The sequence below is a fragment of the Mytilus trossulus genome, unplaced genomic scaffold (genome assembly GCF_036588685.1).
Source record: "Mytilus trossulus isolate FHL-02 unplaced genomic scaffold, PNRI_Mtr1.1.1.hap1 h1tg000164l___fragment_2___debris__unscaffolded, whole genome shotgun sequence".
Classification (NCBI taxonomy): Eukaryota; Metazoa; Mollusca; class Bivalvia; order Mytilida; family Mytilidae; genus Mytilus; species Mytilus trossulus.
In genome coordinates, this window is record NW_026963305.1 from 1,002,229 (window position 1) to 1,019,803 (window position 17,575).

Below are 17,575 nucleotides of genomic sequence, written 5' to 3' on the forward strand. Positions count from 1 at the left end.
TCTGGTTAAGTTAGGCCGTGTTCACATTGACCTAAACTCGGTGTTGTGTTAGTGTAACTCACACATAAACTAAACATCATTACGTTCTCATTGATAAAACTCAATGTTTACATGTAGTGTAAATCATGTTTTGTCTACATGCAGTCGATAGTCGATGTAGGCCTTGTGTAGGTTAAGTGTACACTAAACTAGGCATTCAGAACTTTAATTTTCTCATGTATATTTAAAAAAGAAGCGATTTTTATATAAAATTGATACTAATAACACTTATTAATAAAGTTCTTTGAAGAAATATTTGTCTAAACTTGATATTTACTCGTTATAATTTTTTTTACCTAGCCTTTTTAACCCCTTAGGCAGCAACCATTTAATTTTCTGGGGGGGGGGGCTATGTTTTTTTTTTGAAAAAAAAGTTTGTTTCCAGTTTTTGGAGAAAAAAATAATTTGTTTTTGATTCTGAGAAAAAAAAAATGTTTGCTTCACCCTCACCTGCCACTATATGTTATGCTAAAATTGAAAGAAAAAAATTGTTTTCGACTTGTCGCGAAAAAAATAAAAAATAATTTGTCCAGAAAAAAAAAAACATAGCCCCCCCCCCCCCCAAGAAAATCAAATGGTTGCTGCCTTATCAAGACAAACAAGACTCATCCATCATCATTGCCGAACACATAATTCCTTTGAAAAGGTCTTCCAAATCGACTGGACGTACACACTGACAGAAATATTTGCCACTGGTCTTTACTAAATCAACGATTCACTCATAAATGCATTACTGAAAAAGGGTGAGGCTAATTGTTTGTTTGTGCAGTATCTCAAGTCCGTTAAATTACAGTTAGAAAAACCATAACCCCCTCCTTTTGCTAAGGCAGCAACCATTTGTTGTTCGTGGGGGGGAGGGGGGCTATTTGTGTAGGTAAACAGCATGTTGATGTCTGTGTTGGAGTTGTTGTGAAAACAAGCAAACCTAGGAGTACACTCAGCATGTTAACCATCTTCATGATCTTGTGTATTGGCAGATTAATGAATCGACCCGGTATGTGTTTTTCCTCGTTCTATATTTAGAAATGCAGGTAAATGTCTTATGATTAGTCACATGGTGTTAGTTCCAGGTGAGTCACAATATTCAATACAAAAGCATCCTAATTTTTCAACCGTTAGCATTTTGTACTGCACACTAATGCTACATCTTTTGTAAATTGAAATTAATATATATTTACTTTAATATAATCACGAATTGGATGTGGTTTACAAAATAGAACATTCTTGAAAAAAAATCACCCAAAAATCAACGAATTTATAAAATTAAGCATATAAAAATGAAGTATAGAAAATAATGAAACTCAGCAGTGTTAAAGAAATGAACAGTGTCCAAAATAAAGAAATCACATAGTTATAGATTTTAAAAGAAAAATGATTTATCTGAGAATCTTGCAAAATAAACGAATTATTTTTACCGATACATTGCAGAGGGAAATACCTCAATATTCCCCAAAACAATATATCTATTTGACTTTTTCACTAATGTTAAACTTTGTGCTTAAGTAGACGAATCATACAATTATCAGTTTTCCTACTGACGGCCCAGTGGCAGATTGACGGTATGATGATGAGGAAAATGATAATCATAATGGAACTATATGTCAAGTGAATGTCATAACATATTTACGTACATATAATATCGTTACAGTTTTCAACATTTAAAAATTTGATCACTAACCAAATATTTGACATTTTGAATTAAATGGTAAAAAACAACGTAATTCATAGCGTTGAAACGATAAAAAGCTTTAATTGCACTATTTAAACATTCTTTTGCCGAGTTATTGTATAACCACTCTCAGTCATGATCTAACAAAGTGCTAGCTACTTTACAGCAGATTCCATTGAGTGTGTAGCGAAAGGTAATATATTTGGAAAGCTTGCTTGTTAGCTGAAACGTGAAGGCATTATTAGGTCAGGTATACTACCCTCCTTTCGAAGCAGCATAGTCCAACAGATAGATCGATTAGTTTTCTGTAGGATTAGTCTATTCTTAAAGGAGGGTAGTTTACTTAACATAACAATGACTTCACCGTTCAGCTAACAAGCAGGCTAACCAAAGATATTACCTTTGGCTACACACTCAATGGAATCTGCTGTAACATGTTTACCCAAGTCGTGAGAACGCTAGCTTACCATTCTGGCGGTATAGAGTTCAATCGTGTTAATGATACTAGTAGCAGGCGAACATGCCCTACTACTGTAATGTAAAAAACATCGAATAAAGGTGTTGGTTTATATTAAAGTGGTGGTAATAGAAATTATAATATGAAATTATATTGAGACGAGACAGTCTCGTGGTGCATCCCCATATCTTGTATATTCTAAATACCCATAAGATAGCTGTTCATACGAAGATCTTTCTCAACACAGCTGTCATAGAGGTCACATACTGAGGTTACATATGTTAGTGGTCCTGTATTATATTTCCGTTTTATAAAGATGTGTAAGGGTGTTTTTTCTGAGACAAGTGCTTGGGATCATTCACAAGAACTTGAAGTCACCGATGTTCGGTACTTCAGTACTTTCATTACACATTGCGTCTTGGATGGATGGTTATCTCATTTGCACTCATACCAGTCCAAATTTTGTTAAATCTATTGGTTTAAATGCCTATAAAATTTTAATCAATTTGACTAGTATTTACTTTCTTTTCCTCTGAATATAAATTGCGTACTTTGTGTACAAGGAAGTGATTTTTTTTTTTTTTAAACGCTCGAATACTAGTAAGCTGGTTCTAGGCTGACCTCTACACTTTGTTAAGTGAAGCGTTATACCAGCGGATCCCAGTTTACGAACAGATACAGATGCATTTATAATAAATAACAATGTTCCTGAACTAGTTCAATTTTATATTTTTCTTGGATAACTGCTAAATGACATTTGGACGTATTTGTGTCATCATCAAAAACTTTAAAAGCCTCCCAAATAAATCAAAATTAATATGGTTAATGTCGTTATAATTAAAAAAAGTAAGTTTATTATTGTGTACTTTATTCAAAGAGAGAAAATCAATTCTAGATACAGTTTAGTCACCGGTAGAACTGTTTGTCCATCTATATTATATTGTAAAACTATCTATAATACTAAAATTACGAGGTCCAATTTGTCAGCCGTCATCACGTAAAAACGACGAATCAAAGAATTCAACTTTATATTTAACTAATATAGTACAAAGGTGTAGATTTAAAATTACACCACTCCAGGCCCTTTTGTTTTCCATGTAATTAATATTGCCAATAATTAAGAAGTTCCGGGTCGAGTCCGATACCGATACCAGTAGTATATTCACCTGTTTCCTATTACCTTATCTGTACGTTCCGCATCTGACAGGAGCACCACCAAACGGTGTATTCGGGATTAATATGCTATATACACGGGTCATAATCACAGGGTTGACACTACTAAATTGTCAAATTGTTACCTTTTGTATTATTTAACTCAGTAAGACGTTATAAGATAACAAATCTGGACTAAAAATAAGGTGTATAGGTACAGTTTTCAATTTGTTAGTGTATTGCATGACATAAAACAGCGAATAAAAAAAATCAACTTTATTTATAACTTATATATGACAATGCTGTTGATTAAATAATACTCCATCCCAAATAGTTAATATTACCAATAATTGATAAGTTCCAGTTCGACGGGTTCAAACAGAAAGATTTGAAAGCAGAGAAAACTTTGTATCTTATAATCGGCATGACTTTATCCGATGACAATACTAATACTAAAATAAAGCTTGCGCATAGTTATATACTTTAATTCATTCACGGACCCGCGATATCACGGGTGTGTTCTAGTATATATATATATATATATTCATCTTTTCTGCAGAAATTATTTGGGTGAAAAAGACTTGACTTTGTTTAATTGTTAAATAATCAATGTAATCAATATGTAATCACTTGTATGAAATTGAACTTAATTGTACTGCTCAAATTATTGGGCGTCATATTAAATTGACAATAAAAAACTTTGTATTGTATTGTATTGTATCACCAAGTTTTAGATAAAAAAAAATGACTCATCAAAATATACTAAAGTAGTGTGCAGATCAGCAGTAAATGCGTATTTCAATTGTGCACAAGGTTAAAGTGTTCATGATTTGTAGACTTGAACATGTTGAAAAGGAAAAGGTATTGCATTGGTCCTTAGAGAAGTTATACAAAGGATTATGCTATATAAGCAAGCTTCTTCGTTCTTTGACATCAGATTGGAACATGTGGAACGAATGGCGACTGTTGTTCATGTACTTCCTGAAAAAGAAAATAAACTGACAGTTCTTTTTCATCACCATCAACGTATATATACAAAATAGAATAAAAATATAAATAAAATTGATCAGGAGTTGTCTCCCATAGACCTGCAACTATAAAGAATTATGTAATTTCTCCAGGTCACAGTGGCACCCATAACAACTAAGTTTTGTTAATAACTTGGTTTATATCGGGTTAATTAGTGTAAATGTGTATTCATGTGATTTTTGTTTAAATGTACAATGATCATTCTAATCATTTTCTGTGCTTTATTTTGTAATTCATTCATTTGGTTGTATAGCTCAAATTTTGGGCACAATGATTGGTTAATAAAAATTATCTATCTATCTACGACACGCATAAATATGCCGTTGAATTTTTAAATGGTATGTATTTGATTTAAATTTCAAAAAGAAGTAGTATACCCTTCTTTACGATAGATATAGGAAGATGTGGTGTGAGTGCCAATGAAACAACTCTCCATCCAAATAATAATTTATAAAAGTAAACCATTGTAGGTCAGATTCCTGACGTAGGACAGGTGCAAACATTTGCAGCGGGATTAAACGTTTTAATGGTACCGTGCCAAACATTTTCCCTTTTTCCGAAACAAAAGTATAACATCACAACATAGAAAAACATACGATAGAATATTAGTTTAAACATATTTATTTATAGTGGATTGGGAAACAAGTTTTGCAACTTATATTAATCCCTTTCCACTTTGCGGGTGCGAGTGCTGCCTTGTAGCGGCATTAGCCTACTCTTTTTCGAAATCTACAAGGGTGTCTTTAACGTGCAAGAGATATGGCTCTCTCTTAACACGGGTCAGCCATTTATCGTCCCCGTCCGACGGACTATCATCGTTTCCTCAAGACCATACTCGCAAATGGTGTCAAGGGAGAGCCGAAAATTGAGTTCCTGAAATTTTCATCCCAAACGGGAATCGAACCAGGAACCTTTGTGTTAGTAGTCCGATGCACTAACCACTACACCACGGCTCTCTGAATATTAGTATAGTTACTAGTACATGCATACTAGTCCGACAGGTAACCAATCTATCTGTCTGTAGAAATAGACTACTTCGAAAGAAGGGTAGTATACATTTGTACCTTACCTAATAATGACTTCACGGTTCAGGTAGCAAATAAGCTTACCAAAGATACTGCCTTTACCTACACACTCAATGTAATCGGTTGTAAATAAAATAGTAAGTTGAATTAAATTTTTAGCATGAAGTTTAATGACCTGTGATATGTTGATCTTCATGTGGGATTTATCAAATGAAATTGCATAAATTAAAGGATGCTGGTATTAAACATACTCTCTTTCTCATCGACCCCTCCTTACAAGGGGAAGGCAACTCGAACACGGATGGGTCTGTTATGCCACTTGTTAATCCCATGAAACCAATATTGAAGACGCCATCTTTTGTTTGGAAACCTTCGGATACTGGTGCGCATCCTTTCCTAGTCATTGTCATGGTAAGCTGTCCTACATCAAACGGAATAAAGTACGTGTCAACCTTGAGCGTGTCATATCCTAAACCATGATAGCTCGACCATACCTTTGAGCTAGCTGTAAAATTAAGAGATATATTTGTATACCATTAATGCACATTAAACGAGTCATTTCCTAAACCATGATAGCTCGACCATACCTTTGAGCTAGTTGTGAAAAGAAGAGATACATTTGTATACCATTAATTTACAAAGAAATAATTATTAAGTATTCAAGTCAGACATGATATGTATATGAGTATGTGGATGATATTATTGGATACAAAAATGGGCCCCGAAATTAGCAAAATAAATGGTTAGAATAGAAAAAGATATAATAATATAAGTAATAGGGAATAATTCATTGGGTGCTAAAATGTGAAGAATAGAGAACAACGGGAAAAATATCAAAGTAACAAACAAAGAGTAGAACTGTACAAAAAATGGTTTCATGTGCCTCAAAAGGATAAGTGTATCCTGATGTGCATGCATTACCCGTCGTGCTAATGATGCTCAATCAAAATGGCGGCCGCACAATCAAGAATAGGACATAATCATTCGTCACAACTCGGCCGATTCCGTACCTTGTAAGTGTAGCGGATTCACTTGAGGATTGCCGATTCCGTACCTTGTAAGTGTAGCGGATTCACTTGAGGATTGCCGATTCCGTACCTTGTAAGTGTAGCGGATTCACTTGAGGATTGCCGATTCCGTACCTTGTAAGTGTAGCGGATTCACTTGAGGATTGCCGATTCCGTACCTTGTAAGTGTAGCGGATTCACTTGAGGATTGCCGATTCCGTACCTTGTAAGTGTAGCGGATTCACTTGAGGATTGCCGATTCCGTACCTTGTAAGTGTAGCGGATTCACTTGAGGATTGCCGATTCCGTACCTTGTAAGTGTAGCGGATTCACTTGAGGATTGCCGATTCCGTACCTTCAGACGGAGAGAAGAATGTTGGCAATTTAGAAATCAAACATCATGATAATGTCAGTTTCAGAGAATATTTTTGCTAACCTTTTGACGTACAAAGAGAAGCGGATTCACCAAAGGATTGCCGATTGAGGACGAATCTTTTAACATCTTTTAAATAAGTCTTTACACTGCATGAACTCTTCAACGGTAAGAAAATCTACAAAATTTTAACAGGGTAGATGCAATCGTAAATGTAGTGATTCGTTTACTGGACATCTCCGCTTTCCAAGGGTTACGATCCAGTCCTCCTTGACTAGCGAATATGTTCATTATATAAATAAATGACGAAAGTCGCATGTGTTTTGTTAACGTGTCATCATTATCTATAGTACTTACATGGCAAACAAAGCTGTCCTCCTTCGGTCCCAAAATCAAACGGTAAAGGTTTTATGGTGCAGTTTCCCAAGGCAGCTTCATACTGTACTTGCTGAAACGGACGAGAAAGGATACTGTTACGTGTATCAGTTTATAGCACAAAATCTCTACTTGGTTTTTGGAAAACACATCTAAACACATTGAAACAGCGCTTTAATTTCAATTTCCCAGCTCGAATAATCAAAATTGAGGCCTTTCTGACAAAAGTAGAGATAACATATCATTGTAAGTTAAAGAATACATACATTTGTGAACCTGTGCGGTTGTCTATTATATAATTGCTTACATCAATTTACACAGCTACTTTTGAAAAAAAATCTGTAGTACTGGAAAATAATCCTGCAAGAGCAGACTCAACGCTTTTTAAAAAGCTAACTTAAAGTCGTGTAGTATGATCTAGTATCTGATATTTGCTTATAATTGAAATTCAGATTCTTATAGATTTTCCATAAAGGGACAGATTTAAGAGTGTGGCAACGTGCCCAGTACCATTATAGCTCTTCCTATATGACTATTGCATAGACCATTTACAATTATCACTTAAAACATTGGTTTTACATGTATGATTCATTACATTACCATAGATATGGGATCGATTGATAGTTCAGACACTGACTTGTTGAATTTAATATTTAAATAAAAGGACCATTGCTCCGATAATTTACGCATAAAATGCAAAATTCTCAACAGGTGTTAAAAAAGTTGCATACAAAAACCAGAGGTTCTCACAGACTTACATTATTGAAATCCTGAACAATTTCTTGGTTAATTGCATGACCCCCGACATAGACTGTTCCAGATAAATAACCTTTTCCTATAGCAGTATCCATGGCCCACTTGTCATACACAGCCTAGAATACAAATGAAAAAGAGTTTTATATATTTATATATACAGTACTGTACTAGATACCCCCTCCTCCGACATAGACGGTTCCAAATAAGTAGCCTTTTCCTATAGCAGTATCCATTGTCCGCTTGTCATACACAGCCTTAGATACAAATGACAAAGTTATAAACACTGAAACACACTCGCAGATCTGTGACTGAACTGAAGTACCTATGACCTATTTTTAAAAATCATTTCAAAATCTTTCTGTTTGTACCCGTTCTGGTTTTCTCACTACAATAAAGTAGAATTCTATGATTACGAGTCGTTTTTCCGTCTTGCCGGAAGAAAATGAACTTCGTTTTTCTAGTAGTATAGATAGTAGTGGAACTCCATTTATACTACACTAGTTCTAATCGAGTAGTCATATAATACGTTGTCCGTATGTCTTTTGAACAGACATAAAATTGAGAATGGAAATGGGGAATGTGTCAAAGAGACAACAACCCGACCAAATAAAAAAACAACAGCAGAAGGTCACCAACAGGTCTTCAATGAAGCGAGAAATTCCCGCACCCGGGGGCGTCCTTCAGCTGGCCCCTAAACAAATATATACTAGTTCAGTGATAATGAACGCCATACTAATTTCCAAATTGTACACAAGAAACTAAAATTAAAATAATACAAGACTAACAATATATACTACCAAGGCAAAATAGAAGAGAAAACACAAATTGTTTGCTTCTTCTTCTTTATAAGATACACAATGGACCACATTTTCAATCGTTATAATACAATGATAATTTATATTAAGATATAGGAAGATGTGGTTTGAGTTCCAATGAGACAACTCTCCATTCAAGTTCCAAGCTGTAAAAGTTAACAATTATATGTCAAGGAACGGTCTTTTTATAAAAATGGCTACGAAAAAAAATATTTTCTTCAAGATACTCAATGATCTTTTTCCAGCAAAGACCGTAAAGAAATTAGTACAGTTGTGATAATAAGAAACAACATCGCACGAAACAAAACTCATATTATTTTTTACTTTAATAAAAATAAAATGCCTCCTGACTCGGTTTTCGTCGGGTCTTTACATTGGCGTCTACTCCTCAAACAAGGTTAGCCCGAATTGGGGATTCTTATTACCACCCAGATATCATTGTCAAAACAGAAATATAGGTGATTGTATTTTAGGAGGGGACGTGTCTCTGCCAATTGAACCAATATGTAATGGACAGCATAATAAATGCAGGGTTTCCATTTTCATTTATCGACCTCTTGGTGCAAATATTATAAAGGTGGCCTGCTTTTAACTTGAAATCCTGACTTCTAACATAAAATATGTAAATGAAAAATTTGGAACTACACACTTACCGTAATTGCCAGAGGGTTGCCATTATTGCTCAGACCAATTGACATCCCAACCGCTCCCTCTAACTGTTGTGGTATACAGCACGAATATACTTTGCCACCAAGTGTAGCAAGACTCAATACAAGAACATATATCTCCATAGTGACTGTAGAGTAGACTGTATACCAAATACGTTACCGTTTTTTTAATATCAAAACTTAAATGTAGTTATAAATTCTCTCAATTCTATTGGTTAAAAATTTTAACCAATAACGGATATTTCAAATTATTTACAAGGTTGGGTAATTTTATCTAATAATAGAATTATAGTAATTGCGAACGTTTAAATATGATCGGAGCAACGATCTCTCAAAACAACACATATACATAAAGTTCATTTACTAGTAATATCTTGTAAACTACAGACTATGTGTAACTTTTTCAAATGTTTATTCATGTTTTTCGAATTTTAGAGTGACGTTCATTTTCTGTGAACTAGTCCTTTTGTTTAGAGGCCACATGAAGGCCGCAACCGGATGCGGAATTATCTTGCTGTGTTGAACACCAATTGGTGGCCTATGGCTGTTTTATGCTCTTTGGTCGGGTTGTTGTCTCTTAGACACATTCCCCATTTCCATTCTCAAGTTTATCCAGTATGCAGTGGTTGTTTCTCTTGACGTATGTTTTGTATATTGGTATTTATAGACTTTGCGCACGGTATTGGTGTCTTTTTGCGAATATGCGATAGATGGCGGGTTATTCTTATTCAAGCTCTTTTCCTTTAAAAGATAGATCCATGTTCTGCATATCATTCGGAAGGAAATGCCGTAATGCTTTCATTTAACTTCTAACTATTGTCAAACTCAAAATATTGTAGAAATAAGATGTTTTATGTCCACCGATGAGGAATTATCCACCCGATACCTAGGACGTCCAACGTTTCCTTATTTTTAGAAATTGTACTAGTTAGTACTGCAATCTACAGTAACCCGTTTGCAAACATTAATACAAGTGTCAGCGCTATTGCTATTGAAACTTTAAAAGTAAAGATTTAAGAGCATTCAAATGAACAACAATTTCTCAATTCTTACCAATGGAAATTTTATTAGATCAAGCAACAAAAAAAAACAACAGCAAAAATGTTGAACATTTGTAACGGCCTTTTAGCAAGTTTGGTGACCTCGTAGCGCCGTCACACTTGCATTTGGATTTGACATTGTAATAATAGAAACATTTGAGATTGATGAAGATAATTATGTGTCAGAATGAAGTGGTACGATTATACAGTTATTTTCTACGTAGTGGTATGGAACGCCATAGCTGTCTTATGTGTCTTTTTTATTGCTTTTCTGTTATAAGATGGTGCTTTTCTATTATAAGATGGTGCTTTTCTATTATAAGATGATGGTTTTCTATTATAAGATGGTGCTTTTCTATTATAAGATGATGGTTTTCTATTATAAGATGGTGCTTTTCTATTATAAGATGGTGGTTTTCTATTATAAGATGGTGCTTTTCTATTATAAGATGGTGCTTTTCTATTATAAGATGATGGTTTTCTATTATAAGATGGTGCTTTTCTATTATAAGATGGTGGTTTTCTATTATAAGGTGGTTTTCTATTATAAGGTGGTTTTCTATTATAAGGTGCTTTTTTATTATAAGGTGCTTTTCTATTATAAGGTGCTTTTCTATTATAAGGTGGTTTTCTATTATAAGGTGGTTTTCTATTATAAGGTGCTTTTTTATTATAAGGTGCTTTTCTATTATAAGGTGCTTTTCTATTATAAGGTGGTTTTCTATTATAAGGTGGTTTTCTATTATAAGGTGCTTTTCTATTATAAGGTGCTTTTTTATTATGTGATGGTGGTTCCCGTGATTAACCGGGAGTGTGTGGAACCACTAATGACAAGACGATTGTCCGGATAGTGACAAGACGGTTTACCGGACGAGATATAAATAGTCATAACTTTTTTGTTATTCGGTAGATTGGTTTAATATTTGTAGACCTTAAAGATATTAAAATATATTTTATGAAAATCAAACAAAATAAGTGAAAAAAAAATATTTTTGAGCAAATAAAGTTGACCGGACGGTATTCACACTCGTCGTTATACGCTGTACATATATATATTCAACTTGTCGACAACAAGTGTTAATATCTTTGACAATAATTGTCCAAGTAATTCAGGAATCTGTGAGATTTAAAAACAAATTATACGAAAATATAAATTTATAGTAAAAACAAATATGTTTCTGCTAAAAAAGTTGACCGGACTGAATTCACATTCGCCGATGTGTTTAACAGAGACATATATGATACATGAAGAGATTCGCACATCTATAATTGTATTTTAGGTCTTTGGTTTTAAATATATTAACATTATTTTCTTTCTTCACAGAAGGTTGACTGTCAGTAAGAAGTACCGGTATCTGATGATCTTGACTGCCATTATCAGCATACCTCAATCTTAGTAGATTTCGGTGTTTATACAACCTTTCTGTTTTGACTGAGGTATTTTTTAACTTGGCTGGTGTTTTCAACTTGGCTGATGTCTTTAACCTGGCTGGTGTTTTGTTGTTTTTGGAGACTGAGGTTCCAAGGGAAAGGACACCCAAATAATGTGCCTCCTAAGAGTCCGAGAAGCTCTCGGGATGCACGATTTTGCGTATTTTTTTTCAAGGCTTCTGGGGGTCTTGAGCGACCGCCAAGACCCCTCACCGAATGGTGAATATATTTTGCCTCAATTTCAATTTTAAATTTAAATATAGTGACAGACTAGTTAGTGACAGTGCAGTATTATACAAAAGTAACTTTGTGTTCGATGCCCGTCCTTTATTTTCTATTGTAAAGTGTCTGAACACGACTGAATGCAAGTTTACTTCTTCGATGTTAAAGGTCATATTGGAATACATTGTTGTTGTTTTTTCAAATGATTTGATACCGGCAGATTGGTGGTCTCACTTTAATTAAATCCATGTCAGCTATCTAGTTTTATCTTTAAAAAAAAGAGAGAGAGCCAGTTTTGGCATTCTTTAATAAAAAGTTCAATTCACTGTTATCTTTGTTTGGATTCTGATTGCCATCTGATTATATAAGTTAATTCAATTAAATGTATTTGATGTCTCAGGTGTGAAAATTTAAATGACATGATTATTTGCTTGATTAGTGATTACGACAGGTGTCAAAATTAGATAGTAATCTAATTAAATACATGTAATGAATATTTTATATATCAGGTCTTCTAGTGTGCTGGTGAACTTACTCAAGTCAATATTTTGAGCTCAAAATTTTTATTAATTTATTTTATTTATTTATTTATTAATGAAATGCACATTTATACCTCTGGGGGTTAATAAAAAAGCACCTTATAATAGAAAAGCACCTTATAATAGAAAAGCACCTTATAATAAAAAAGCACCTTATAATAGAAAAGCACCTTATTATAGAAAAGCACCTTATAATAGAAAAGCACCTTATAATAGAAAACCACCATCTTATAATAGAAAACCACCATCTTATAATAGAAAACCATCATCTTATAATAGAAAAGCACCATCTTATAATAGAAAAGCACCATCTTATAATAGAAAAGCACCATCTTATAATAGAAAACCATCATCTTATAATAGAAAAGCACCATCTTATAATAGAAAACCATCATCTTATAATAGAAAACCACCATCTTATAATAGAAAAGCACCATCTTATAATAGAAAAGCAATAAAAAAGACACATAATACAGCTATGGCGTTCCATATAGTGGCATAAGTAGCAAAGATATATGGAAGCGGAAAAAGTTTAAAAATTTTAAGGCAAAACACTAAAAACAATACATGTCACTGCTTAGAGAATGACATTCATTTAAACTGACATTAATGTGTAAGCGATTAAAAAGTATATTTTGTAATAAGTATACAAAATAGGAAACAATTTAACCAACAATGTATACTGACGGGATGTTATTTCAATTATAAACTGTAATGATAAAAAACAGGAAATTTATGTTATTACGTTACGTTAGAGAGCAATAACTGTAACGGTTTCGAAGGTCATGAATCAATGTCATTGTTTTTCTAATACTATTATAACATTTATTTTACAATATGCCACATTCGGTTCAGTTAATTGAAATATAATTATTTCTTCTAACTTAGTATCGCAAAGCTTAGTTATAAAGCACCATATGTTTATACTCAATTGAAAAAAATTGTTTTTTTGCGAAAGTGGTTTTTTGTTGATGTTGACATATTTTTGTAGAATTATTTTGCCCACACACTTTTTCACTCACAGAGCGAACATAAGAAAGTTGTTGTTGACAATTTTCTGATATTGTAATACTAAATTGTCTAAATAATATGCTTACAATTGTTCAGCAGTTTAAATATACAATATATCCATAGAAATCCAAAGGTCTCATCTAACATTGATGTTAAAAACATTTTCAATGTTGACGGCTATTCCCAATTTGCTTCATTCACAGATTGAAAATCAGAAAATTGAAACTTTTTAAAGATGTCTAGTTTGGTAATACAATTTCGTTTTGAAATTGTTTTACATTGTCTTATATGGGCCTGTTATAGCTGACTATGCGGTATGGGCTTTGCTCATTGTTGAAGGCAGTACGGTGACCTATAGTCGTTAATGTCTGTGTCATTTTGGTCTTTTGTGGATAGTTGTCTCATTGGCAATCATACCACATCTTCTTTTTTTATACTTTAAAGCCACAAATTCAAGGGGTTCTACGTCTTTATTGCCCGCAAATGGTATTCGAAAACACATTATACATAGCAAGTGTATATCATTAAAATTCAAATGAATTTACATGTTTTATATAGTAGATACTGATTTGACCCTATCCAAAACAGCTATAATCATCTTGTAGCCGCAGCTTCACCAACAGGTTCACTTAATTTCAATACATTCCGCACTTTTTGTCTATTTTTTGGCAACTGATTTCTTGAGTGATTGATTTCTAAAGTAATTGCTTTCAAAATCGATAATGTCAATGCTTTTGAGCAGAAAAAAATGATTTCTTGTACAATGTATTATGATATTCAAATGATGAAATCATAATCTTTCAATCAGTTTAATTGAAGTCTGGAGCTGGCATGTCAGTTAACTGCTACTGAGTAGTCTGTTGTTATTTATGTACTATTGTCATTTTGTTTATTTTCTATGGTTACATCTTCTGACATCAGACTCGGAACTTCTCTTGAATTGAATTTTAAATGTGCGTATTGTTATGGATTTACTTTTCTAAATTGGCTAGAGGTATAGGGGGAGGGTTGAGATCTCATAAACATGTTTAACCCCGCCGCATTTTTACGCCTGTCCCACATCAGGATCCTCTGGCCTTTGTTAGTCTTGTATTATTTTAATTTTAGCTTCTTGTGTACAATTTGGGAATTAGTATGGCGTTCATTATCACTGAACTGGTATATATTTGTTTGGTGACCAGCTGAGGGACGCCTCCGGGTGCGGGAGTTTCTCGTTACATTGAAGACCTGTTGGTGACCTTCTGCAGTTGTTGTTTCTATGGTCGGGTTGTTGTCTCTTTGACACATTCCCCATTTCCGTTCTCAATTTTTATGTCATTCTAAAAATTATCTGTATGTTTTCTAATGGACTATATCTAGTATTGCAACAGTTGAACATTCTTAGCCATTTTGGGACTAAGCATTTTTCATCATTATTTGTGAACACTATATAACTAACATTGCTAAATGGATATCAACCATTTTTGTATAATGAATATCCATAACAAGACCTTGAACCCTTTTAATTTTCAAGGCCATGCGTCAAAGGTTAAGGTCGTTATGGGACTTAAATTTTCAGCAGAAATCCTTATGATCACTCTACAATCAACATCTCTCAATGGATTTAAACCAAATTTGGTACAATGGATTTTCATAGCAAGACCTTGAATCGTATTGATTTTTAAGGTCATGGGTCAAGGTCAGTTCGGGACTTAGATTTTTGGTTTCAACAATTTGGGTATAATTAAATGTCTAATTCTTCAAGAATCTATTACATCTTGTTAATCTTTTGGCAGTTTTGCGCCATTTCGGTAGCAGCTAGTGGAGTATAATTGTTATAGTATCGGGGATTGCAACGATATTGGAACTGTTTGGGTATTAAGCGCATCATAATAAAGAAAAACCTCATCATACTAAGGAAAACCCGCATCAAAATAAAGATCAAAAACCTTATCATAACAATGAAAAAAAAACATCATTATAGAGAAAAACCTTATCATAATAGAGAAATAGCTATCATGATAAAGAATTAGCTCATCCTAATAAGGAAAACCCTCATTAAAAATAAAGAAAACCTCATCATAATAGAGAAAAAGCTCATCATGATAAAGAAAACCTCATCATAATAGAGAAAAATCTCAACATAAAAAAGAAAAAGCTCATCATAATAGAGAATAACCTCATCATAAAAATGAAAAAAACATATATAACAGAGAAAAACCTCATCATAATAAAGAAATTCTCATCATTATAGAGAAAAACCTGATCATAATAGAGAAAAAACTCATTATAATAGAGAAATAGGTATCATGATAAAGAATTAGCTCATCCGAATAAGGAAAACCCTCATCAAAATAAAGAAAACCTCATCATAATAGAGACAATTCTCATCATAAAAAAGAAATGCTCATCATAATAGAGAAAGCCCCTCATCATAATAGAGAAATAAAATTGAGAATGGAAATGGGGAATGTGTCAAAGGGACAACAACCCGACCAAATAAAAAAAACAACAGCAGAAGGTCACCAACAGGTCTTCAATGTATCGAGAAATTCCCGCACCCGGAGGCGTCCTTCAGCTGGCCCCTAAACAAATATATACTAGTTCAGTGATAATGAACGCCATACTAATTTCCAAATTGTACACAAGAAACTAAAAGTAAAATAATACAAGACTAACAAAGGCCAGAGGCTCCTGACTTGGGACAGGCGCAAAAATGCGTCGGGGTTAAACATGTTTGTGAGATCTCAACCCTCCCCCTATACCTCTAACCAATGTAGAAAAGTAAACGCATAACAATACGCACATTAAAATTCAGTTCAAGAGAAGTCCGAGTCTGATGTCAGAAGATGTAACCAAAGAAAATAAACAAAATGACAAAATACATAAATAACAACAGACTACTAGCAGTTAACTGACATGCCAGCTCCTGACTTCAATTAAACTGACTGAAAGATTATGATTTCATCATATGAACATCAGGCACAATCCTTCCCGTTAGTGGTTTAAGCTCATCATAATAGAGAATATGACAGTTCTTGTCCATTCGTTTTTGATGCGTTTTGTTTTTTGATTTTGCCATGTGATTATGGACTTTCCAAATTGATTTTCCTCTGAGTTCAGTATTTTTGTGATTTTACTTTTTAGTATCATACCATCATAACATATATTAGAAGAACATAACCCGTGTCATGCCAACAACTGTTTTTAGAATAAATGTGTTTAGTTCCGACACAAAGACCTTATCAATGACTCAATATTAACGCCAAAATATGCAATCTTTAATGACTTGACAACAGTATCGTAATTATATCCCTTCTTAATAAGTCTATTCAAAGGTTTTGTAAGTTTCTGAGGTGAATACTGACACCTTTGTGCTTTATAAACAATATTTCCATAAAAAATTGGATGTGAAATACCTGAACGTATAAGAAGTCTGCATGTTGAGCTATATTTACGAATGATGTCTTTATACCGATGATAAAATTTAGTAAATGTTTTGACTAGTTTGTGATATCGAAAAACCTGGTGTAATAATTTTTCAGTAATACATAAATTTCTCTCGTTAATATCTAAAACATTGTTACATACACGAGCGAATCGTACAAGTTGAGGTATATAAACTCCGCAAGATGGTGACAAGGGAACGTCACCATCTAAAAACGGATAATTAACGGTAGGAAATGAAAAATCATCCCTTTTATCATAAATTTTAGTGTTCAGCTTTCCATTAGTGATATAGATATCAAGATCGAGGAAAGGGCTGCAAAAAAAGGTATTATCTTTTCTTGTATTATGGTCGATTTACGAAATACAAACAAGAGGCTACAGTAACAATAGATTGTATGCTGATATCTAGATTTGGTTCTATAAATTTAAACTGATCATGTGAAGATTTAAAACAAAATATATATAAACACTAATCAAAAGATTTGATCCTCAATTTAAGTGAAAAAAACAAATAAACCAAAGTGAAGTTTTTACGAAA

The 17,575-nt window shown here is 33.4% G+C and overlaps 1 protein-coding gene across 1 annotated transcript; it reads right to left on the reverse strand.

Moving 5' to 3' along the window:
* Window positions 1-7,091: 7,091 nt before the first annotated feature.
* On the reverse strand, window positions 7,092-9,500 carry LOC134700598 (uncharacterized). Its single transcript, XM_063561974.1, has 3 exons — window positions 9,351-9,500; window positions 7,885-7,998; window positions 7,092-7,199 (listed from the first exon to the last, which is right to left on the reverse strand). The coding sequence occupies exons 1-3, from the start codon at window positions 9,486-9,488 to the stop codon at window positions 7,092-7,094; spliced, it is 360 nt and encodes a 119-aa protein (XP_063418044.1). The 5' UTR covers window positions 9,489-9,500.
* Between the last annotated feature and the right edge of the window lie 8,075 nt (window positions 9,501-17,575).

Bases quoted from the DNA above. Each gene is read 5' to 3' on its own strand.
- LOC134700598 (XM_063561974.1), bottom strand. From the start codon at position 9,488: ATGGAGATATATGTTCTTGTATTGAGTCTTGCTACACTTGGTGGCAAA. The intron at 7,999-9,350 runs GTAAGTGTGTAG...TTTGTATTCTAG, and splicing joins GCAACCCTCTGGCAATTACG to GCTGTGTATGACAAGTGGGC. The intron at 7,200-7,884 runs GTAAGTCTGTGA...CGTCCGTTTCAG, and splicing joins TTGTTCAGGATTTCAATAAT to CAAGTACAGTATGAAGCTGC.